Below are 24,073 nucleotides of genomic sequence, written 5' to 3' on the forward strand. Positions count from 1 at the left end.
CTGACACACACAGACAGTCCTGATCTGGACGCTGAAACAGAGACGCATACTTTAGGGGCAAAAACAGGCTACATTCATGAACCGATGCAAATGTGCTTTAGAAAATCTGAACAAATAAAGGTCTGTTTTTTAAATATGGATGCTTTTCTCTTAGTTTGTAGCCGTTTCCATTTAATTAAAGCTTGTGTAACTAGGGCATTGCTAATGCACAGACATCATCTACTGCTACCTCTTGTGCTCAAAAAGGTCCAATGAATAAAGTCAGACATGGACAGATAGATCCGTGGGGGATGGAAACTGACAGTATTTCGCCAGGAAAGGGCTCAGTGGTGCTGTGAAGCTCGTGCACAGACTGTGACTGTGTGTACTGCACACTGATAGCGACAGCGTAGAAAGCTGACCCGCTGTAGGTTGGTGTAGAATGTGACCCCAACTGGAGTAATCTGAAAAGCCTGAGGATTACATCAGTGGCTCGGCTGTCACAGAGGAGGCAAAGTCACACATTGCTGGTGTGTGTGTTTCTAAAAGAATGCACCAAACATCCCATCTGGTGGTCGCACGCAGCAGATACAAAATCTACCCATTTATCTACCTCTACCTCTCTTTTTATCTATCCGTCTGGCACATGCAGGTGGTCTGTTAAGACAGCGCTCTCAGATAAAGCATAATGCAGCAGCCGTCCCCTGTTGTTTTAAAACAATAGCTGCACTTTGCCCTGAGGTCACAGCAGAAGGACACCCCAGCAGGCCAGACGTGTGTCACCTGCTTTGTCCTCTCCTTAGTACTGTCAGGGCACAGAAGAGCTCAGCGCTAAGCTTCATCATTCACACATCGTAAGGGATTGTTCAGATAATAAGTTTGGATCCCGGCTGGCCCAGTTCATTTTTCAGTTAACGACTGAAAAACATTCAAAGGAGAAATTGAGATAAAGAAAAATACAGTTCTCTTATTGTTCCCCTGACTGGAGAAAAGCAATTCCCAAATTATACAAATAATTTATTCTCGAGAATTTTGAGCGTTTCACGATGAATTGTTTAAACTGAATCTCCATCAGGAAGTCTTACTTTAAAATATAATGTTGTTATATATGTTCAAAATGTCTATGTGATCTGATGCCCTACCTTTGACCTCATCCTTCTGGCCTTATGTCATCTCACAGGAGAGGTGTGTGTAGGATGTAGGATGGGGTTGGTGAAGGTATTGATCCTGTCACTCCCCCAACATGAACACCTGTTGGAGACACCAAATCCCCTCTTTGTCTCCACAGACCCCTCTCACAGTGGATTACCATGACAACGCCCATGCATAACATGGCTGAAGACTGATTATACAGCTTCACATGGTCAATTATCAGTGAACAGGGTGCATTGTTTTAGGAGACGCTGCCTTTTCTTGTGTAAAGAAAGGGGAGGCTGTGGGTAGTTTTCTAGAAAGCTTTATTTCATCTTATTTTGTCTGTTAGAAATAGATCTAATCAGCTAGAGTTTCACACCATGCCGGAATGAAACGTAGCATGTGAAATAAATGCAAACACACCAACAACATCAGAAACCTTTCGTATTTAAAGGTACGTTTGAGTAAATATAAGAGGCGATAACATCAAATATCCTTTCAATAAGCAAGAGAGCAATGATACAGTTATGGAAACATATCCCAGCTTTTATTACATCAGGTGGAATGCAATTTTAAAGGTCTGACTTAGAAACATGGTGACTCGTAATGTAAAGCACAGTGGAAAAACCCAGGCGACACAAAGAGCAATGTAAACAACAGAGAAAACACAAGCACTAGGCACACAAATTACATGAGTAACACAGATTGTTTGTAAACACAACGCGCTGTGCATGTTCAGTTAATAAGGAGCTTAATTAAGGTGGATAAAACATGATAAAAGAAGTGTTAAGTTTTGTTATTAGATTGTACTGTCACATTTCTATATTTCATTGTTTACATTTGGTTTAGCATAACAAAAACTATTTACAAAGGCAAAGAGTTCACATTATTGACTGGGATGTACGTAAATACATGGTCCTCTAATAAACATTAGCTCAAACTTTTAACAGTGGCTACAGAGAAAAGCTTTTCACAGCATATTGCCATCAACTATCTGAACAAAATTAGTTAAAACACACATCGCATTCGGCTTTTCATGATTCAGGCTCTGCACTTTCTCCGTCAACATCCAACCCAGTGGCAACTTCCTGTCTGTTCTGTGAAGGTTCAACTTTGACACTCATAAACATCAATATGCAGGAATCATCACACTGCTGAGCTCTTCCTGTTAGTCACAGTCAATTCCTTCTCACAAGTACAATAAAGCAGCAACCATGGGAACAATACCACTGACATGAATGTAAAAACATGAATTATTACTGTATTATCAATCACAGCATGTTTAGTATGAGTTAGTGTGTAAAGTAGATAGTTTAAGAATATAAGATCATTTATTTACCTATCAAACACTATATTGTAATACCTGTAATATAAACCAACATATATTATTACAAGATAGTATAGCTATGAATATGTTCAAATACAAATCGTACTTCTTATACGGCTAAACATTGTATAATCTCAATATGTCCGGCCACTGTTTCACTCCTCGTGTGATTATTACATTTCAGAATTGTTCTTGATGAACTTGTGCAAAAAGAAAACAGAAATATGTAACAGGCCCAATCTGATGTATTTATGAACTTCCGTCCTATGATGTCTATTTTTAAACCCAATAAAAATATGGGCAATAACAACCACAGATATGCACTGTCGCATTCACTTTTCATTTGATTTCATTTCACCAAGAACCCTCAGGAGTGGTCAGTCACAAATTCTCACAGGGAAAAAAATCACAGATATTACCCTCTGCTGGCACATCTTGGGAAAGCACTCACATGAAATAATAGCTGTGAATGATAGAAGATGTGCAGGATGTGAAAAACAACACTGTCCTGGGAGACTCTCTGACTAAATAATAGTCATTTCTCTTATTTTAGTTCCCTTCATCGAGCTGAAAATTAACAAGGCAATTCAGATGTTTTCCCAACAAAACAGTAAAGGCTCTCAAGCTTCTGTTTTTTCCTTCTCATCCTTCTTTTTCTTGCTCTTTTTCAAGAATGACGGTGTACGGAACTTCTTCTTCTTTTTCTTGGGGGACTTGGTCTGGCTCTCCGGGGTCTGAGCATCCCCCGTCTTCTCCTTCGTTGTTATGGAGATTTCCACTGTTTCCGAAGTGCTCACGCTCAGCTTGGATACCTCAATGCTCAGATCCTCCTCTGTCTCTGCCAAGTGGTCCTTCCCATTGGGTATTGTGTCTGTCAACAGTAGAAACCAAGTTAGTGATGAGGGATGTGGCTAAGTGCCATCTCACAGACAAGGCTGTAATAATAAATTCAGTTATATTAAAAGGCATTTCTTGTTTTTCACAGAGGATACCAAAGGGATGTAAAATACAGACACAAACAAGTCACTAGCTCCAACGCCCAATGATTTCAGTACGCGCTAACAACTAATTACCTTGCTTAGCTGGCGTCATTAAAGGAGAGAGGGAGAGCGAGATGGTAGATCCATCAAATGTGGTCATCTCATCTGCATCAGTGGCATCATCATCTTCTGTAAAAGAATTAAAAGTCACGAGAGGTCAGTCATTCTAATGTAATGTGCTCTCAACAAATAATGGAAACAGAAAACTCAGATGGTGAAGAAAATGACCTATCTAATCAGCACTAAACACAAAGATGGATAAGAACGTAATTATTTTTGCAGATTTTTGGACAGACAAAAAAAAGTACTGGGCTCATTTTGAGCTAATGATGGGGCTAGTTTAATGGATCACTAAAGTGATTACACTTCACCCAGAAAGTGATATGAATGTCTGGATCTAATTTCATAGGAATCCATCAAATAGTTGACAAGACACCTTATGGTGGCGCTGGACAAAAAGGGAGTAGATCAGGTCAGTGGACTTAACTCATCCTTTGGTCAACATGGAGGCCTGTACAAAATTTTACAATGACAAGTCATCCCATAGTGGCTGAGAGTTTTCATGCCATCAGTCGACTCATGCTGCCAGTGTGACAAATCAAATCAAAGGTAACACTGGTTTAACAATGTTGCTGTATTTTACTAATCTGTCTTTCCTGCTGTGTTCCAAAAGTGACATATTATTGTCACAGTAAAAATAAAGGTGTTACTCTGATCACAGCTGAGGAAATGTTTTCCTCCTACACACACGCATATCGCGCACACACATTTCTCCTTGTCTACAGTCATAACCAAGACATGAGTAGTTTGACAAGACTGATGTCTTTGCAGCTCATCTCTCTCCATCCTTGTGAGCTGACTTCACAACTCAGAGAAGAGTGAAACCATGGAGTGACATTTTTGTCCTGATGGCATTTTTTTGCAGGAAGCTCCTCATTTCTGTGAATGTAGTTCCAACATTTCCTCCAGGCAGGAACCAAGGACCCTGCCTGGACTACAGGCTAATGACAGTTTGAGTTTTCATGTTATTGCAGCAGCCTTGCTGAATATATAAAACTTCACCATGTAAGATAGCGACCTTGAAATATTAACATCAAAACCGACAATTAATAATAATGAGAATAAGTACAACTCCTCATATTTGCACTCATTAATGTCTAATGTGTGCATCCACGCGTGAAAAAGTTGAACAAGTTAAATATGATATAATGATTATCCAGAAATCTGCATTTAATGAGCTCTGCACTGTTCCCTTGTCGGCCTTGTTTGGTGAAGTCAAAGATCGCCGTTAGCCTCTGAGATTACCTTTGTCTCCCCATCTCCATTTCTTTCACAACCTCTGAAACCCTAAAGGATTAACTTCAAAACATCATACGCTCATAATATACATGGGATGGTGTCTGATTTGAGCCCATGTAAACCCACTAAGGATTAAATAAAGCAGAGGTTTTCTCTGCCTCTAAAGAGAAAGGGTGCACTGTAAGGCTTTGTAATGGTGAAGAAATGGTTTGACCCCTGAAGAAAATGTAGAGAGAATATCAATCAGTACCTTCTTGGACCTGCTGCTTTCTCTCCACCATGTTCTTGTATTCCTCCAGCTCTTTCTCAGTGAGTTCATTGAAGGGGTTGGGGGGAAGAGAGCGAGTGTGTTCCTCATCCTCAATGATGAAAGCCTGACACAGAAGAGAGCAGAGAGATATTACTCGATGTGGTGTATCTTGCGGTAAACAAGTGATTTCTCAGACATAACAGTGAAGAGTGGTTATACATTCATCTCATGAACAGTTCTTCTCTTTCTCGGCTGCTTTCACCAACAGTACGTGTACCTCTGGCTGTTTTCACACAGAACTCAAATCTTCTAGTACAGATATCTTCAGTTGATTCATTGATCCAGTTTCTTTAGCTGCTGTGATCAAAATTCGCCCAACTGCAGCAGGATTCAGGATATTTCACACAAACTGATACTTAATTCTTGAGTCTGATGCTTATACTGTACATATGTTGCACTATTTCACTTTTTGTAGTTTTATATTATTCAATAATTGTGCTTCAATAATTACAACATAAAAAGAAAACTGTGTCACTAGGCTGTAGTCCAGCCAGAGTCCTTGGCTCCTGCCTGGAGGAAATGTCGGAACAACATTCACTGAAACAAGGAGCCTTCTACTATCTTGTTTTAAGCAAGAATAATGGGACTTGTTGTAGTCGATGAACATGACTTCAGAGTTTTGAGTGCCTGTGTCCTCTTGTAGGACAAATTACGCTGTTCAGCATGAAATGGTGCAGTAATGGTGCTCTTTCAGCTGTCAGTGTGAAAATGCACTTAGGCAACTGAAAAAAACTGTAAAGAATACAGTGGTACAATCTGTGACACAAACTGCACTGGTGTCTCCATGGCTTTTTCTTTTTTACACAGATGATTATTTTACTCACTGGTCCTGGGATGGTGTCCACAACGATGCCTGCTAGTAACTGTGACTTTGGCCCTGATGTCATCTGCTCACCTCTGTGCTGTTCCTTTATCTGAACAAATGAATCCAAAAAACATCATTTAGTTGAAGAAACACACACATTATAATGGTTAAATAATACACATGATTTGGTAACATCAGCTCAGATTCAGGGAAATTATAATGTCCACTTCTTCCTATTTTAGTCTTTCTTTCAGCAAAGTCATCAACTGATTGACTATAAACTGACAGATTACTGTAATAAATAGACATTAGCTGCTGCCCTTCTTGTCGGAGCACAGCAGTTGCTCTTTTCTGCATCAATTTATAGACTCTGAACCAGTTTCTATGCCATACATCACAGAATGCAATGTTCAAAGATTATTTCTAATCACAATAATGTAGATGCAGTGACTTAAGTTTTTTTTGTTGTGTGAAAAGCATGATGATGTTTTCAACTGACCCGGTTTCTCTTATCCAAAACCTCTGTGGGATCAGTGTTGAGTGGGACAAACTGGTTGGGGTCCTCAATCTTTATTGGGGTACCAATGCAATTGCCTTGCTGTGAAGATTTCATCCACTGAGAAAAAAAAGAAAGAGAGTAATTCATAAGGGCCAAACCTGGGTAGAAAAGCTCAGACAAAATGTAATAAATGCATTTATCAAGACTGCCACAAGAGGGCAAGCTAATATAAAGGAATGGCAGCTCTCAAGCTCATCATTTCCTATAGAGACCAAAACAGAGAAGGTTGGATTAGTCGATTCTCTCTTGACATGAAAATTAGCGCACCATGGTTTTCGTCCTGGGGCTGACATCCCCGCTGGGTGACTGTTCAGGAACATTGACCCTTAAGTAGCTGTTGGGCGAGTTGAGCCATCGGGTCCTTTCTCTCTGCTGTTTCTGCGCCATAAACTTGAAGGGGCTACGCAGGCCCAGCTCGCTGTCCTCTGGTGGCAGAGCAGAAACGGTGGCAGGGATCTCCACATCATTCTTGGAACGGGGTTTTTCACGGACAATGGGGTTTCTGTAAGAGTAGCCTGTTCTGTATCCCTAGAAGGTCACACAGAGAGGGAGCGTTATTCAAACTTACTGAACACGTTATCAGTTACAGGAGAAATTGATTTTTTAGTCTTTCACTCCAGTCTTCCAGTATACAATTAAATAGGAAATATGAAGTATAAAAGATACAAAATTCAAAAGATGCACTGGCCACTCAAGATCCGCTTACACAATGCTTTTAAATATTTAACTACTGCTGTATATACAAACAGCATTTTTGCAGACATGCCCAGTTTCAGAGGGAAAAAGATAAAACTTTGGTTTGAAGGAGTGTGTTGTGTGTTGTTAACAATACATCAAAGGCCGGGAGAGACAAGTAGAAAACTACTGATGGGAACTCGCAGTATGTGCAGAGTGTAGTTTAAAGCTGGCAGTGCACCACTACAATCAAATGAAAATTGGCGTTTTCTCGCAGGCAGTATGACAAGTTTGAAACAGGAAAAAAAATAAAAATCCGGCTCTGGGATTTGACTCGCCACAATGTAACCAAGCCATCGAAAGAAATCAAAATTTTGATCACAACAGTTTGTTAACTGGCCCATAGCTGTCCATTTATAATTATATACCGGATTATCATTTGTAAAAGGAGTGGCCCCTATTTCCAACTTTCAGGTCAGTGTTGAGCGTGTAGGAAACTTAAACTCTTGTATTTCGGCTTGAATGGCTCATACAGTAACTGTAGCATTCAGATTTATTTTAGCTTGAGACACTCAGTTTAATATGTGGTGATGACAGACAGATTTTGACAGAAGGGGACACTTCCTCATCCACACACCTCCTGTTTTTGATTAATAGGTCTGCTGAGAAAGTATCCCCCATGTTTTTCCTCATCTTTTCCATCCAGTGTTATTAGCTATGACCTTTTGTACAGCCGGGGCTCTTGTCGTCTTTGCTTTGCTTTCTGACGTCATTTCATTCACTAAAACCTGAACTCCTCCCTCTGGCTTGGAAGGACAGGCCTCCTGTCCACATCCAGCACCGTATTCAACAGTCTTTGAGATAAGGCCAAATCCTATTTCCAAATTGAGTCCACTAGAGTCCTTACACTAAGTGACTGTGTGGTCTATGCCGCTCTAACTGCCCACAGCATGCCTCGCCATCTGGAAGCTATGATTGAGAGGGTGGCTGGGCTATGATCACAGAGCTAACACAGCTGCAGCCCACTCCAGCCACAGTTGTTAGTGAGTAGCTCACTGAAACAGACACAGTCTGACATCCTCTGTTTCCACAGAACATGTCAGGCGCTGGTCATTAGTAGTGTGGTTAGAATAGCAGGTTTTAAACTGCAGCGCAGCATAGAAACTGTCAGGGTGTTACAAGACCAGCAGACAGCCTGTTACCCACAAAACATATCCACAAGCTTAACATGTCCTCACAGTAATTACAAGAGTTTCTGTAATTAAAGTGAAAAATGTTCACACAGCAACAGCGATGATGAAACAGTACGATTCAATTACACAAATCATTTTTTAGATTAGATTACCCAAAACATATCCAGTTTCATTGTGTTTTCTAATCAGACGCTTCCTGAGGAAGCGCCTGAAACGGGAAACCCAGAGCATCGGGGGTAAAAGGCACAGGTCAGGGTTCACTCACCAGGTTGTCCAGCATCCTCATGAGGGACTCGTACTCGGCCTCGCCCACTTTCCACTTGACCTCATTGTCCATCACCACCCCGGCAGCGGCCACTCCCTGGGTCAGGGGTTTAAACTTCTCCCTGTCCAGCAGCACCAGGTTGTCCATACCACCTGAGCCCCTCAAAGCGTTCACCTATAAAAAAAAAGACATGCAACAACAAAATAACTCTACTATAATTCTTACAAACCAAATTATTATTCAGTTCAAAGCTAGAGACGATTTTCTCCTCGTGTTCTTGAAAGCATCAGAGGGTTAAATATTCTCTCCTCTATCATACAATACAATCTCTAAAGAGCTGCAAGTAAATGTGAACTGAGCTGTCAATACGAGTCAAAAACAAACACAGTCCAGACACATGAGGATGATGGAGAAAGCACCCCGACTGCCTCCCAGACATAAAGCAACAGGAGAGTCTCAAACACTGCAGGGCTCCACCTGGCACCGACTGTGAATGGCCCTCTGTAGCACATATTTGACTTAGCTTTGTTCAAACATACTGTATGCTCCACTCAGTTTTGCTTTGATTTTTTAGACACTGCGGCGAAGTCTGAAACATTTGTGAAAAAAAAAAAAAAAAAGAAGGGAAAACATTTCTCCCGATGAATTACAGCAGTGATTTATAAATATTAACTTTGCTTATTGTGTATGAAAGTGTTTTCAAGGCCGTCGGCATGTTTACAATTTGCTTTGACCTGAATGATGCCGCTACTTTTCATTACCAGGCAGAAGTGGTATCAAAAGTAAAAATCAATATTTTTGTACCTGGATTTCACAGGCTTGTTGTGAGTGGTACACATAGTGAAAAGCCTCTTCTACTGTTTCGCCCAAAGCGAGCAGCCCATGGTTCCTCAGGATCATCACCTGAAAAATACAAGAAACACTTAAAATGCTTTATGGCCCACCATAATCACTATCATGAGCCATTTTCTCAGAAGAGCTCCAGACAATATCTGGACCTGTCACACTTTCAGCACACGTTCGCTCTTGCTGGGAATTCTGCGGACAGTGAGCAGCTCTAGTCAGACATAGGCTCAATTAGACATTACATGGACTTGATACCAGGGAGGTTGCAAGGTAACACCTATTTAATGTCCGCTTCAACTGATTTGGACATGTGATTTCACACATGCAGCTCCTGCAGGTGATGTCAAGAAAAGTTCATAGTGCATGTGTGAAAGCAGCTACAACACACTGAGCACATCCATCTAATCCACGGTATCAGCACATCCGTATATGCAAATGTGAATTTATTATTCATGTCTGCATTAATTAGCAAATGTTCCCTTATCAACACATTTGTCTTCACTTGGTACAGGTGTAGCATTAATTCAATCTCTGCACCTTGAATTGTGCTTTATCTAAGACATGAAACAAAATGTACTCTTCATTTAGCTCTTCTTCCTCTGTGGGATTTCGCAAAAACTGAGGTTTGAGGTGAAAATATGAGCATCGAGAGCTAAATTTGATGGTGTTGACAGGTGACAGCATTTTGGCTCGATCTATAAATCCTCTTTATGGCGCTGATAATGGGGATTTTTTTTGCTGATTGTTTGTCAGAGAGGTGTTGATTCAACTCTATGGTAGTTCTTGAGGTTATTAAATGGTGCTTTTGTATTGGGTTATATCAAGAGGTGTTTCTGATATGAATGTAGAGAGAAAGATAAAGTTTTACTTCTTATTTTTGGGAAATACTCATTCTGGGGGAGTTAGATGAGAAGCTTAGCATAAAAACGAGAAAGTCCACTAGCCAACATATTATGTCTCATTCTGTCTTATGAAATTGTCTCTGCTCTGTTAATGCTGAGCTTATCATCTCCTGGGTTTGGCTTCACATTTAGCAGACAGAGACTATCAATCTCATCTCAATTATCAATCTCATCTAAATTTCAGCAATAGAACTAATATTTCACTTTCTGTATGCGGTTAAATAATCAACAGGTAAAAGAGGAAAATAAAAATCATAATTTTAGATAAAATGCTAGTTGAAGTTTAAGCATTAGCGCGTTTATGTACGCACATGTATTAATTTATTTACATCTATGAGCTAACAGGTACAAATTGCCTCATATGCAAACAGTGCATGCAGCGTTATATAATAATTACCATTGCAGAACCGCACAATTAAATAGCAACATGTCCAAGTGCAATACTCCAGTGGCAGGAGCTGCAATTTACTTTGATAATAGATAATGTGCATTGTTGGCACCATAAGTGTTACGTTACTATAGACGCCCTGGCCTACAAAACATATCCTCAGGACATACAGGGAGGGACACGTTTGTTTAGTACAAAACCCAACAAAAATCACAACATCAATTTTATTTTTAAGTGAAAATGAAAATCATGAAAAGTTAAACTAATATACCACAATCTCAATATCTGTCCTCATAATCACAGTTTTTTCCCCCATACTGTACAGTCCTAATAATAATTGATTCCTTTTTCCATCCAGCTGTTGAAAGCCACTCTATCCCATTTAAAAGTAAGCCGGTCATTAATGGAGTCTCTTGGTTTGACAGTACCTTGGCAGTAGGGCCCAGAGCTTTCTGAAACTCCACCTTCTCCTCTTTATTATCCAAGCTGCCATGGTAACCAAAGCAGCTCACGTCTCCCAGAAGCAATGCCTCCTGGGATATGGGCAGGATTCCATATTTCATCGAGGACACCTGTTAACAGGGGATAAAGGCAACTGAGACTGTGACGCACCGAGGTGTAAAAAGAGGCACTTTTTTAATTTTTTGCTGTCAGGCACAAATGAAACTTAACACAGCGATGTTCGTCATGTGCTGTGCGTTTTACAGCCAAGCTTCAAAGGAAATGGTAAAAGCGCGTTACGGGGTGTCTGCATCTAAGGGGGCTGCTTTTAATTCAGCTTTCTTCCTGTGGTGCGAAATAAGCATTTAGCAGCAGCTTTTATCCTTTGCTCAAGTTGAAGCTCATTTAATATTTGCCTGGAGTGTACTTACAGCAGCTGTAGCGGGGGTATGTATGTGGATGATGCATCTCACATCTGGGCGCATGGAGTAAATGGCAGCATGAGGATCAAATCCAAAATGATCTATACCCAGATCAGTAGAACCCTGGTCCACCACCTCACCGACTATGTTCACTTTCACCTGCAGACAGTAGAGACGCAAAAAGCAGATTTAGAGACGTGATGAATGCCCATTGGCGGTCTAGTAATCATTTGTGTAGTAAAACATTTTAGTAGACTGACCTACTCATTGTAATTTCATACCTGGTTAGGTAATTAATATAGAATGACTGACTCATTAAACCCTGTGAAGTCCCTCAGTAAACAAAGTTTACTGATGTTTACAATCATTAATTTCTTACAACAACACATTGTGTGTGTGTGTTGAATGTGTTTCCCTGCTCAATCTTTTTTAATATACTGTAACTCTTCTTACTGCCCCCTGTCAATTGGTGGATTCTTGTGAAACCATTGGCAGTGATGTGTATCATGTCACCTTCATGATTTGTGAGTGTGGTGGGTGGGTGCGTGTGCACAGTCTTTTGTTTGATTGATTTTAAATTCTTTATTCAGTCACATCACACAATAGCAAACGTTATCGACAAAATAGTGACTGAAAAGGCACAGGCAGAAGCATAATGCTTATATTAATGCCTGTCCTACATACCAAATTAAGCTACCCAGCATTCTTACAATATCAAAAACAAACAAACTTACAATAAGACATAAGACAACAACTAACAAACAAACAAGCAAACGAATAAACTAAACTAAACTGTAAGTCACACAAACAAAATAGAGACCCACACATAAAAGTATTGCTCTGTTGCACAACTAGAAGCCAAAAACTCCACAGTGTACCTTGAAGGTACAATGACTTCATTGTGTACCTTCTGTAAAACTGGTGGAGTTTATTTGATAACACTGATACCCCAAACACCTGTGAAAAATGTTTCACATTAGTTGTGTTACCTCTCAGTAGTGCTTACATTTGAAAAATGTCTTCCTGCACTTCCACAACCTCTTCATGGATAACACTTACAGCTCATTCATTTATTCCAATGACATTGTCGGGGCATAAGACATAATTAAATTTTGCTAACTGCAGGTAGTAAAACTCTCATGACATGATTCATGACGCATAATTGGAAGAAGACAACACACACGCCTACACACACACACACACACACACACACACACAGCCATTGTACTTACCAAATTTGCTGCCGTCACCTCGGCAAAGGACAGACCTCGTGGACTAATGAGAACATGGTCCTGCTCTTTACTGACACGAACCTGAGAAAAAATGAACACGTTATTAGAGTCTAAACATTCAAATACTACAGTAAGTACAGTCCTAAAACATCTGCAGTGTTACTATAGTGTCTTGTCGATGTTTGATAGGCTTGTACAGGAGCATCTTTGAGTCATATGATACTTGTAGTGAGAGTGTCTCCCCTCTACATTAATTCTTGTCAGGGCACTGACGCCACAGGAGACCAAATCTCTACACTTAAAAAAGTTATTTAAGTTGGGTTAGAAGCTCGTCAGTATGGAGAGACCCATTTCACCTATCCAAGGGTACAGGAAACTTTGAAACTACACAGGAACGGCGTCTTCTCAACAAATCAGCACCTGGTTGATAAAGCTGACTTTCTAGACTTTGTCTTTGGGGAAAATCTGTGCTTTAAATCTTGACATCCCAGGTGTTCGTCACATATCTCTCTGTGAATTCCTGCTATTGCGGGGATGTTCGTATTCACACATCTTACTTTTCCAAACCATAAATAATATATGGTTTCTGAAAATAAAGAGGTTTTCCCCTTTAAGCCATCCAGGTGCCAGAGAGCACGAGGCTCACATAAAGATACACAAACCTTGTGCTGCATACATAAGCAGGTGTGCACTGGAGCGTGATGGTGAAGTTGTACTCACAGTAATGTAGGAGCTTGTAAAACGAGCCCAGCTGAAGAGGTCAACAAGCCTGTAGAGGCTGGCCAGCCTGCAGCGACTTTGCTTCTCCCCTTTAGCAAAGGACGGTGTCTCAATGCCGTACAAGTCGTTGACTGGGCTCACCATCCCATAGCCTGCCGCAAGACATACATAGGTGTGTCAAAAATTTTAAATTTGTCATTTTTTCAATGTTTACAGGGAGGTTCACAATGGTTTTTGGCAGAGCATATCAAGCCAAAGATACCAGGAAACTCTAGTCTCCACAGCCGAAGCTTAAAAAAAGGCCTTTCTCAGAACTCCCAATGAGAAACTGAAGGATATTTTGGACTAAAATGCCATATAAGGACATTTAATGACAGGAGGACCCTGTCTTTTATAGCCACTTAAGCTTTTAAGAAGAGCGGGGCTGTCTTGGAGTCTTAACATCCATTTCCTACCATGGGATTTCTCAAACATTTACAGTTCCGATAGTCAAGACTTTTAAAAATTGATCTGTTCAGCTTCAGGGTGCTCTGTGACCTCCCCAGAAAAAATAAGGCATAGAGGTTATGCTAACATAATTAGCATTGCAATCTGCTGTAATTCATTAGTAAAACTGGTCATGAGGGCAGCGTAATGGAAACACTGACAATGAAGAATGCTGTCAACAACATTTTTTTTTGCCTTTTCCGCTGTTTCAGGGTTGTTTAGTGTCACAAGAATCTGAGAATTAATCCTCTAACAATGAAGATATTCAGCCTGCATAATGCACACAGACAGAGTATACACACTGAATGACAATCAGGCCCAAAGGGAGACAGATAGAGACATTCACACACACAAACATTGACACACACGCAACGCACTGATGGGTGAAGTCAAGGGGCCAGCCCCTCCCAAGGTGCTGGCCATCACCAGGTCAGCAATCTGTCTCAGAGCCAGGAGACCTGTAGGGGTGTTGCCTTTCGTCATCTGGTCCTGGATCAGGCCTTCCAGCTCATCTTTAAACACCTGTAAACAAAGAAAAACAGAGAAAGTCTTTGTGGTAGGGTAACGTGAGGTGAGCCGAGTTAAGACGAGGGCAGTGAGAGGGAAACAAACACCTTTTGTACAGCTCCATTAACCTAGCAACTCGCACATACACAACCTAACCTTGACCTCATTCCAATACCTCGTCAGGATGTGTCAGGGGGCACAGCGCGCTTTCAGGTCCTCTTTATTACAACTGTACACAAATCACGACAGACCACTAGAGACCTCTTTGTGAGTCTGTGAAAAGGGTTTTCACTAGAAGCAGGGGGATCGCTTTAAACCTGACTATCAATTTTTTGCCATTTAGAGTAGCCTGTGAATCTTGAAACAGCGCTATTTTCCTGTGCGCTGCAGCTAAGCTCCAGCATTCTGCCTCATCCCACCACAGTTCCCATGGTGATGAGATGAGGTCTACTTGTTGGGCCTGTTATGCAATCGCAGATGAGTGTGGGCTCGTCTTATTTCCGTGCGCTTCTGTGGCATGTGTTTATTGCACTGCCTTGTACTTGATCTAACCAGGCTGCCCCGCTCTGTTTATCACCCTTATGGTCTATATCATATTGAGGTAATATCTGTCGGCTCTATACCAGTTGTGAGTTTATTAGGTACACTTAGGTAAAGCTGATGTAATCTAACAAAAAAGATCCTGCAGTAAACTCTACCTTCATGATGCTCAGATTTTGTTGAAACTTTGAGTGAGGTGTTGATGCAACTGCATCATTTTGTTAAGTCCAGTTACGTCAGTGAGGGAAGTCTAAATGACCATAACACCTCTTTGCATAAAGAAGAACATTTTACTTGATTTTCAAAATTGTTGCCAGTTAATTTTCTGTCAATGTCCTTTTATTAGATTAACAGACATTCATTCTTCAAGGCTGGGCTTTGAATCAATGTATTGTGCTCAGTATATTAAGTGTGATTAAGCAAGAGCTCAGAAGCTTTTTAAAAAACAGATGGTTAACACATTGCATCTGTAATAACATTAGTAACAGACTTTGGAGGGTTATCTATGACTGAAGCATTTGATCATAGCTGCACTTTAACATGGCACTCGCGGAAGATGTTTATAAACTAAGTCAATAGCAACGGTAAACTCACAGCTAAAGCCACATCTCTACAGTTGAGCATATAGATACACAGGAAAAAACCTGAGTGAAGGTACTTCATATCTCTCTGGCTCCTCTTACTCATACACTGTGAAAGCTTGTATGTAGGCGGGTGCTTATATGGCGCTGCAGGCTACATACTGGACTCTGTAAGATCTGGGTGACCCTCTTCTTCTGCTCCATCATATTGAAGTCCTGCCTCAAGTCCGGCGACATGTTCTTGCTGCGTAGGTACTCGGGGTCGTTCTCATCCACGCGGTCAAAGTATCGCTCCTTGGAGTCGTTGCTGGACAGGGACAGGGTCAGAGACCCCGCCGTCTGCCTCACCTCCACCAGACTCATGTCCACACTGCACGGCCACCCCTCGTCGCTCTTCCTCTGGAACCTGCAAGGGAGCGCAAAACGTCACTGCTGACTTCACATTTGGGCTGTCAAGGCAACGGGTGTTGTTTAAACAGAAAAGATACTGTATGGATGCAGTGGTGACTCATGTAATTACAGGGATGGAGACAAAAGAGAGGAGAACATTGTTATGTGATTGATGCTGCTTTGTGCAGAGCTGTTGATATGCAGAAAGAATGATTCAGTCACAGCTGCTACAGACTTAATGCAATTCACACAAGTAAGTACAGCTTTACACCACAACAATGCATGTGAGCATCTCCCCTCACCAAACGCCCACTCTCACATTTACTTCCCCTCACCTGTGTGTGTTTTAACACAGAAGTTCACGCCTCTTTCTCCTCTATTTGGACAGAGGCCAGCTTATTAAGTGAAGAGGTGAGAGCAGCAACAGTTCCTCCTCTGCCACTCAGCCAGAGGCTAGAAAACATTGTCAACAGTACACAATGTTAGGCCACATGTAAATGAACCTGTTTGAATAGCAGTTAGCACCTTGGGTGCTGCAGTGTTACCTGCATGTGGGGGTGGAGGGATACATGAGACACAGAGCATTAGGCCTCAGAATGAAATAGTTTGAACCCAACAAACCGAACTAACTCTTTCATTGCTGGTTTAGCAGCAGTCTATTATCCAGAGCACTCGAGGCTTGGTGTCCAATTACAACTTTAAAAACCGTTTATACTGCGAAAAGTACTGCGAGAGGACGACACAGCTACTTTGAGACTTTCTGCATGCTGGGTGAAAAAACAAAGCGAACAAATGAACCCACGAGGGAAACTGTTACTGTAAGTTGTAAATTACCTGAAACAAAGTGTTCAGCTCGGGAATCAACTGCCTCCGGTCGTTGTGATGTCGAATTTGTCCGAAAATGTTAAGGAGACCGCTGTTATTCCCGAGTCGGATACATTGTGAGGATAAAAAAAAACCCACAACAAGAAAAGCTTGCAGGGCGCTGCTTGGTGCTGCTTGGTGCTGCTACAGTATCCAGACGCAGCAGACTGCCCGCTGCGGGTGAGTAGTGAGTAGAAGAGTGGAGAGAGCCTGCATGGAGGAGGATGTGGGTGTGTTTGTGTGGGAAAAGGGAAAAGTGACCATGTGACTTTACTTATCCACCCACTAGGCCTTATGTATTCAGCGGGACAAAGGAACGGCCACTCAGGACCGGTCCAGCTTTTTTAGGTTCCTCTCTACATCTACAACCACACTGCAGCCTTGCCATATGCGTCACAGCGACCATTATTCTGTGCTATTGTTTCATCTCTGGTGGCATCCCCAATACCCCTGAAGGAACTTGTTTAAGGATCTCTGCAGTTCTCGATAGGGATTTGAAGCAGAGTTTGTAATTTTTTTTTTTTTGATTAATCTTCCCCTCTTCCTTTCCCCCTCTGTGTGTGTGATTCATTAACTTCTGCCACTTCATTTCATGAATAACTGAGGCTCCTGTGTTCTCACAGCGGCTCAGTAGAGGTTTTTATCAAAGCTATAAGGCCCAGTCATACCAAAACAGAGTTCTTCAAAGCAGAGAGCAAGTGCTTCCCTCAAAAAAAAAAATTTAAATGAGCTTCGCCAACAAAAAAAAAAGAAAAAGAAAAAAGTTTTCCATAACATAGGATGTTTGCACACGAAAAGCAATGAAACACAGATGTTGTGTCGGGCAGAATCTACCATACTGTGATCACTTTCATGTGCCAAACATATACACTGTCCCTTTGGGTTTGCACTTTAAAAGTAAAATGACCATCACTGAATATGCTGCTTCTGCTCCCTCTGAAAACATTTTGCACATGTGTCCATGTAATGATAAGATAGTGGTAGTAATAACACCAACTAATGGAGCCTCACGCTGGGTTTTTTTCAAACACACTTGCACACTGCTCTTCTTCAAGTGAATTAAATTGGTTCTCTTACAGTAAAAGGGAAATAAGATCAAGATTAAAGTGAATACGAAGCTGTGCAGATTTATCCCGCTAAAGGGAGAAGGGATCCCTCTGCCCACCTCTCCACTCTTTTCTGCCTTGCTGGTCAGTCTCTCCAGAGAGTATTGTAGCAATATTCAAATGCACTCCATATTAAGTGAATGCGACTCTTGAATCTCTAATTTTCTCAGCACCCCCCTTTGCCAGCCCAGGAGTTATTACCGCCTTTGATCACACACAAATATTGAGATTTTTAGGAGTGCGAGAGAGAACGATTGGATGATATAACAATTCCAGGAAACAGAGTGGAGTCTGGGAGGCAGAGCAGATATGTGGACATGCGGGTTGATGTAATGAAAAGCAGAACTTTCTCACTCCTGAGCAGTGTGACCCCTCAAACCCTCAAACCCTGACTCCCTGTATTTGGCTGAGTTCCCACCGAAACAAGCTTAAATGTCTGGACACCCACACACACACACACACACACACACACACATTCACAACGTCCTCCCACCCGCCAGCCTCCGCATTCTTGCTGACTATTTGAACTTTTCAGTGAGGGCAGTCTACCTTGGAAGCATTGAGCAAATGTCAGATGTTATTAGTCGATGTTTCATTCATACAGATTACTGCTAAGGATATTGATGTCCACAGATAAAAGCACACCTTTGTCTTGTCACAAACTAGCTACTCCACTGGAAATCATCTTCAAATGCAGACACGCAAATGCTCCCTAGATAAATCAAAGAACATACAGGATAGAAAAATGGAATGTGGGGGGGATACCAACTAAAAAAAAAACCCTTGATGTTGATGAAATAACTGAAAACTTTGTGCTATGGTTACAGAAAGCCAAAATAATGACATTATAAATAACGCTTTTTTATAGTCAGAGTCAGGTGATAATGAAGACCTGCCTGCATAGAACATGGCAGCTCTCATTTATTTTATCAGCTCTCCTGAAATCCCCCTTGTGGCGAGTCCCTGATTTCTACAGCCATAGTGCATCAGCAAAAAGTAGATTCTCATTTGATATCAACAATGAAGGCTGATAAAAGAACGAAATACAAAAGACAACCCAGAAAGCAAAACTCAAGAAAAACTGCCAACCAAAGTGAGACAAATTCAGTTCTGACTTTCCATTCATTAGAAAGGCCCAGAGGAGAGGTGAAAGCTGTAAATGTGTCACGGTAAATGAGGAAACATTGTGTGAAACCCGCAGAGAGCGACATTAGCAGAAAGAATGATGAGCAGTACCATGTTGTGGCTGAACTTTGGTTGAGCTCCTGAGAAAGAAGTCTGGCACTCTACGGCAGCTAGAGCATGTTATAATGAAAAAATGTGAATGCCTGAAGCCACTCTTTGACCAGTCTTGTCTCTGCTGCTGATGGGTTTGAAGAGGTTTATAACATCAGTGAGGCTGCTGCTTTATCTGGTTTCTCTGAACAGCAAAAAGCTTTGTCAGGTCTTGACATAGCAGACTGAGCAGTGAACACCTAGAGAGAATGGTCATCCATTGTGCTGCAGTCTTATTATTAAAATTACAAACTGGCAGTAAGTATAGTGGTAATAATAGTGATTAAGCCCACATTCATTGTAAATTGAAATATAGCCTAAGTAGAAAAATAATGAAAATTGAATATATGTGCTAAAAAGGCTCTAAACTTAGCTGCAGAGGCAAGAGAAAACAAAAAGAAAGCAGCCAATAGATGTGCCATATAGATTATGTCAGACTTTTGACATATTACAACACTCTCATACTCATACATGACTGGTATAAGATAGAGCTCTGGCAGGTGTCTTGTAGTCTATGTACTGTCATCTACCTTCCTCTGTGATATCAAACATGCCGAGATACCCAGAAGACATTTTCAGGAAAAGCTTTAATTTCAGGTTCAGCACAGAAGAATAAAAATGCCTTTCATTCTCAACCTCATCCGAAATCACACACAGCTGAATGTCTGTTCTGAATGGGAAATGCAAATGAATTAACATCCACCCCCTTTTTAAGAAATCTGTAATTTATAAATATTGAAATTATGCATCAGTGGAAGATCATGATGTACACTTGATAATTTACCCTTTTAACGACATCTCATTAATTATTTAAAAAGAATCATTAGTTATGTTATTAAATATACATTGTGCAGTTTCATAAAGCCGGGGGACTTCTGAGATACACATATGAAGAAAAAAATAATTGAGGGTGTAAAATCCTCCTTTTCATTTACCTAATGTAGCTCAAACTCAACTTGGACCCCCAACTTTAAATGTAGAGAGATAAACTGATGTCATCACAAGGACGCCATGGCTGTTTTCACAAATGTGGCAACAGCATTACTCTCCATTATAGTGACCCTATCATCCTGTGTCAAAATGGTTAGATTCAATTGTATTTACTGTTTCCGTAATTTCTTAATCTGTCCGTTCTAATTGGTGGGAAATTACAGAAAATTAAATCGTATTGCTGTTTACACAGCCAGTTACAGCACATAACAAATGCTGCTTTGGAAAACTCAATGCAAACATCAATCAGCATTTCCCCCCCCATAATTCTTTGAAGATTCTTTGTAGATTATTACAAGTAATTTCAGCACAGCCTAACAGATGATACTACATCAAACCAGACTGTTCTTTGTGAGTGGATGTTATTGTGCTTCATATCTCCTTGTTAAATCAGATGGATTCCTTTCTTACAGCTGTAAAAGCCTGTGGAATGAATAGAAATAGTTTGCTTCTTTCTCTGAATCTCCCGTCTGCTCTTCAAGCTGTCAGGAGGAACAACGTGGTCTAAATTCAGCCTGCATTTTCAGAGACCACAAATGTCACCAGAAAATGCTGCAAGACAAAAATTATGCAGACTGTGATGGAGCTTTCAGTGAATTGTTCTACATGCTATAAAATCATCACCAGAGATCTATTGTTTCTTATCAGAAACTAGATCCATGTTAATTTTAACATCCAGAGCTAAAGATTCTCATTATAATGATGATTAATTTGAAAGGGCGAGAAAAAAAAAGAGGATAACTTTATCTTGTGAGATCTCTACCAGCGCGGTTGCCGTGGAAACCAATGCTTATGCTGTCTCTTGTGTGAAGCAAAATGAGGAGGAGAAGAGTGAATGGGTGCCAGATACCGTCCACTATTACAGACAAGAGGGTGCTATCTGCACATGCCATGAAAAAGTAAAATTAGAACTCCAGCAGAAATGGAAACACAATGAGGGAAAGTTATTACCTCATTAGCAGATATAACACGGGTGGTTCTGCCTCTTTGAGTGATTGTTCTTTCTTGTAATTACAGCACAAGGTATGGGGTCATTGTATTTCCTCATAAACCAGAGCTGCTCTGTGTTGATTCCCTGGAAGATTGAAATTGCCAATGTTTCCCTTCTAACTGCGGACATCTTTGAGTTATGTCAGAGTTGTGCCAGCCCCCCTACGCCCCTTCCAGATATCCATTTCTGATAATTATTCTTTGGCCACTGGGGGCACCTTATTTATTAACTCAATGACCCTTACCCCTGAGTGCAGGCTAAGTGATTGCGGCTGTTTAGAGAGCAATATGACAGGGCCATAATCTAGGAAGCTTCATTCTTATTTCCAGATCTAAATATTTGAATATTTTATAATAATTTCCTCAGTGTCACATCAACGCATCTGCACATTCTCTGCCCTCAAAGATCTGCATGTCATCGTGGACTAAGGAGAGTTTTAGACCATGTTTTACATTTGAAACCCTAAACACACGGAGAGTAAATGTTGTTCACCCATTTATCTTGGGACCATTATTTATCTGTGATATTCTCCAGTCATTCTGTCATGTAGACAGTATAAATAAGTTACAGCAATTCTCTTTAGAGTGCTGTCCTAATGTCTCAATTGATGGACGCATGGACAATTGAAATGACTGATCAGTACATTATGTGAACCTCCACAATGTCAACCCACTGGGAATGATCTATTACACAGAGTAGTGAAAGTGTACTTCCCTACCATAGTTTTCCAGGAATACTGTACATTTAAGTAGGAAATTTGCATGAAGCAAAACTTGCACACAAAGCTTTTGCATTAATTTAGCAGGGAAGGCTGGAGAGAGAACGTATACAGCAGAGTTTTTCTTTTCTTTTTTTTCTTTTTACTTTTGCTACCAAACAATGGCAGTGTTTTTCTGGCTTCACACAGAATATTTCACTCCACAACGTGCTAAAAATGGTCTTGCTGCACTCCCACAGCAGGGTGGGTGGCAACAACACAGCACACTTTGAACCTGAAACAATTTACATTGTTACAGTTGGAACGGTGCCTTCACAGCATTTGGGTGCAGAATCACATCGGCACCCACATAATCATGTAATCACACATACACACATGCACCAACGTTGCAGTAGTGTGGAAGGAGACAGACTTTATTTACCTAAGTGGAGAAGCTGGCTGTAGTCCCTACTGTGGTTGTCTTTGGATGGCCTCCATGTTGGAGATCTAGTGGTTAGTGTGTGGTTCTCTCTAACCGAGGCTGAGGTTGCGGTCTGGCTAACAGATCCCTTATACGTTGTCACGTTCAAACCGAGACTGTGGGAAAATTAGGTGGTGATTTTCAGTTTAGTAAAGCTGCAAATTTCCTGTAAACCACACACATTTATGCTAAAACCTGACATTTACAGCTATCTGGGAAATATTCACGTTTAGCACCGTAAAAGAATACCATTTATTATTAAACTCATTCAGTGAGAAGGCGATGACATCGTAAAACTCAATCTAACGTAAAATTCATAAAAGGAAAACTGTGTAAAAGAGCAAACTGGAACAGGAACAATCTATTGCACGGGTGAAAGGGTTTGGGTCATGACCTGCCTTTTTGCTTTTATGGCTGTCTATAACTCACATCACCAGGCGCACATATTATGAAATCCTGTGCTCCCCCAGCCCAACATCTAAAGTCAACAAATGCTTGTTCAGAGTAATGCTTCTAGAGGGTGACATTAATTGAAAGCAGCTGTTTGAAGCCTCTGCAGTTGGAGTTGACGGTGCAGCTGCAGACAGGCCGGTGTTGCAATGAAGATGTTAATGCTGCACTGTTAAATCTAGAAAGCACTGGGAAAAAAAAGATGCAATCAACTCTTAAGATGAATGCACTCAGGATTGTATATTTTTATCACAGTATATAATATGTACAAAAGTCTATCACAAACTTATGGCTAAGCGTTCCTCTCCCATTGACCGCATTCTTTATCTGCTATCAGAGTATTGAAAATAAACTCAAACTACCCAAAAGCTTCAAAGCCTACCGATCAGAAATCGCACCATGCCATAAAACTTATCTGCTTTGATCTTAGGTCTAGCAAAAAAGCCTGCTTCAATGGATAAAGAGGTAAAAAGAATACAACTTACAGTGTTGGTCGTCTTTACACTTATCCTGCAGGAGAATTCTTCCAGTTTTACTTCAAACCCCCACGGTTCCACCAGTTGCTAGAGAGCTGTTTACATTATCACTTTGAAGAGGGTCATCTGGTTTCCCAGAAGAGAGGCAAGTGCTGCTTTGCCTCTGATCTCCTGAACTCCCTCGGCTCCTCTGTGACAGCGGCTGCCTATTCTCACAGGAAAGCAAGGGAAACTTGTTAGAGGAGGTTCTGGAGACCAAGCTTTCAGATGGGACTGGACCGGACTGAAAAAAAAAATGGGAGGGACAAGCTTCCACCCCTCACATATATACTAAATATATCATAGATATGATTTAAAGTGCCTCTAAACTAAACGTTGTGAAGGCAATACTTAATCTTTTATTAAGCGCGAATTACCGGCGAATCAGTATCTAATCATAAATGGAGGAAAACGCCGACAGCATATTTTTCCTCTGCATATTGAGCGTGCTTCATGTTCTAAATTTTGCTGTTGAGGAGGACATTGCACACAGTGAATGCTCGCCTGCTATCACCTCCTCCCACATACTCTCTTACAGTGAATGAGTAGGATGTGCTGCTCTCCCGCTTTACTGCGCCACCTGAATACATCAGGGGATCTGAAGCTATTGCTGTGCAGGAGGAAGGAATAAAAGGAAATGGTATGCCATAAGCAGTGGGTTAA

At 41.0% G+C, this 24,073-nt stretch overlaps 1 protein-coding gene across 4 annotated transcripts; it reads right to left on the reverse strand.

Annotated features, from left to right (window-relative positions):
- Positions 1-1,633: 1,633 nt before the first annotated feature.
- LOC146973364 (gamma-adducin-like) lies at positions 1,634-23,850 on the reverse strand. Of its 4 annotated transcripts, XM_085799837.1 has the most exons (16): positions 23,381-23,581; positions 22,407-22,561; positions 15,814-16,057; positions 14,401-14,545; positions 13,538-13,689; positions 12,818-12,898; positions 11,595-11,744; positions 11,151-11,294; positions 9,391-9,489; positions 8,587-8,760; positions 6,721-6,981; positions 6,394-6,510; positions 5,914-6,003; positions 5,030-5,153; positions 3,514-3,609; positions 1,634-3,311 (listed from the first exon to the last, which is right to left on the reverse strand). In XM_085799837.1, the coding sequence occupies exons 3-16, from the start codon at positions 16,012-16,014 to the stop codon at positions 3,061-3,063; spliced, it is 2,085 nt and encodes a 694-aa protein (XP_085655963.1). In that variant the 5' UTR covers positions 16,015-16,057; positions 22,407-22,561; positions 23,381-23,581; the 3' UTR covers positions 1,634-3,060. The 4 variants fall into 4 exon arrangements, with proteins under 4 accessions (XP_085655963.1, XP_085655962.1, XP_085655961.1 ...); XM_085799836.1 differs by lacking the exon at positions 22,407-22,561 and having other exon boundaries at positions 23,381-23,850; XM_085799835.1 differs by lacking the exon at positions 22,407-22,561 and having other exon boundaries at positions 15,814-16,044; positions 23,374-23,484.
- Positions 23,851-24,073: the final 223 nt, after the last annotated feature.

This window comes from Trachurus japonicus, chromosome 15, assembly GCF_045865225.1.
Source record: "Trachurus japonicus isolate A0001 chromosome 15, Traja_1.0".
Lineage (NCBI taxonomy): Eukaryota > Metazoa > Chordata > Actinopteri > Carangiformes > Carangidae > Trachurus > Trachurus japonicus.

Coding starts and splice junctions, on each gene's coding strand:
- LOC146973364 (XM_085799836.1), bottom strand. CDS start 16,014: ATGAGTCTGGTGGAGGTGAGGCAGACGGCGGGGTCTCTGACCCTGTCC. Junction 6,511..6,720: donor GCCCCAGGACGAAAACCATG/GTGCGCTAATTT, acceptor TTTTTTTCTCAG/TGGATGAAATCTTCACAGCA. Junction 3,312..3,513: donor AATGACGCCAGCTAAGCAAG/GTAATTAGTTGT, acceptor TACTGTTGACAG/ACACAATACCCAATGGGAAG.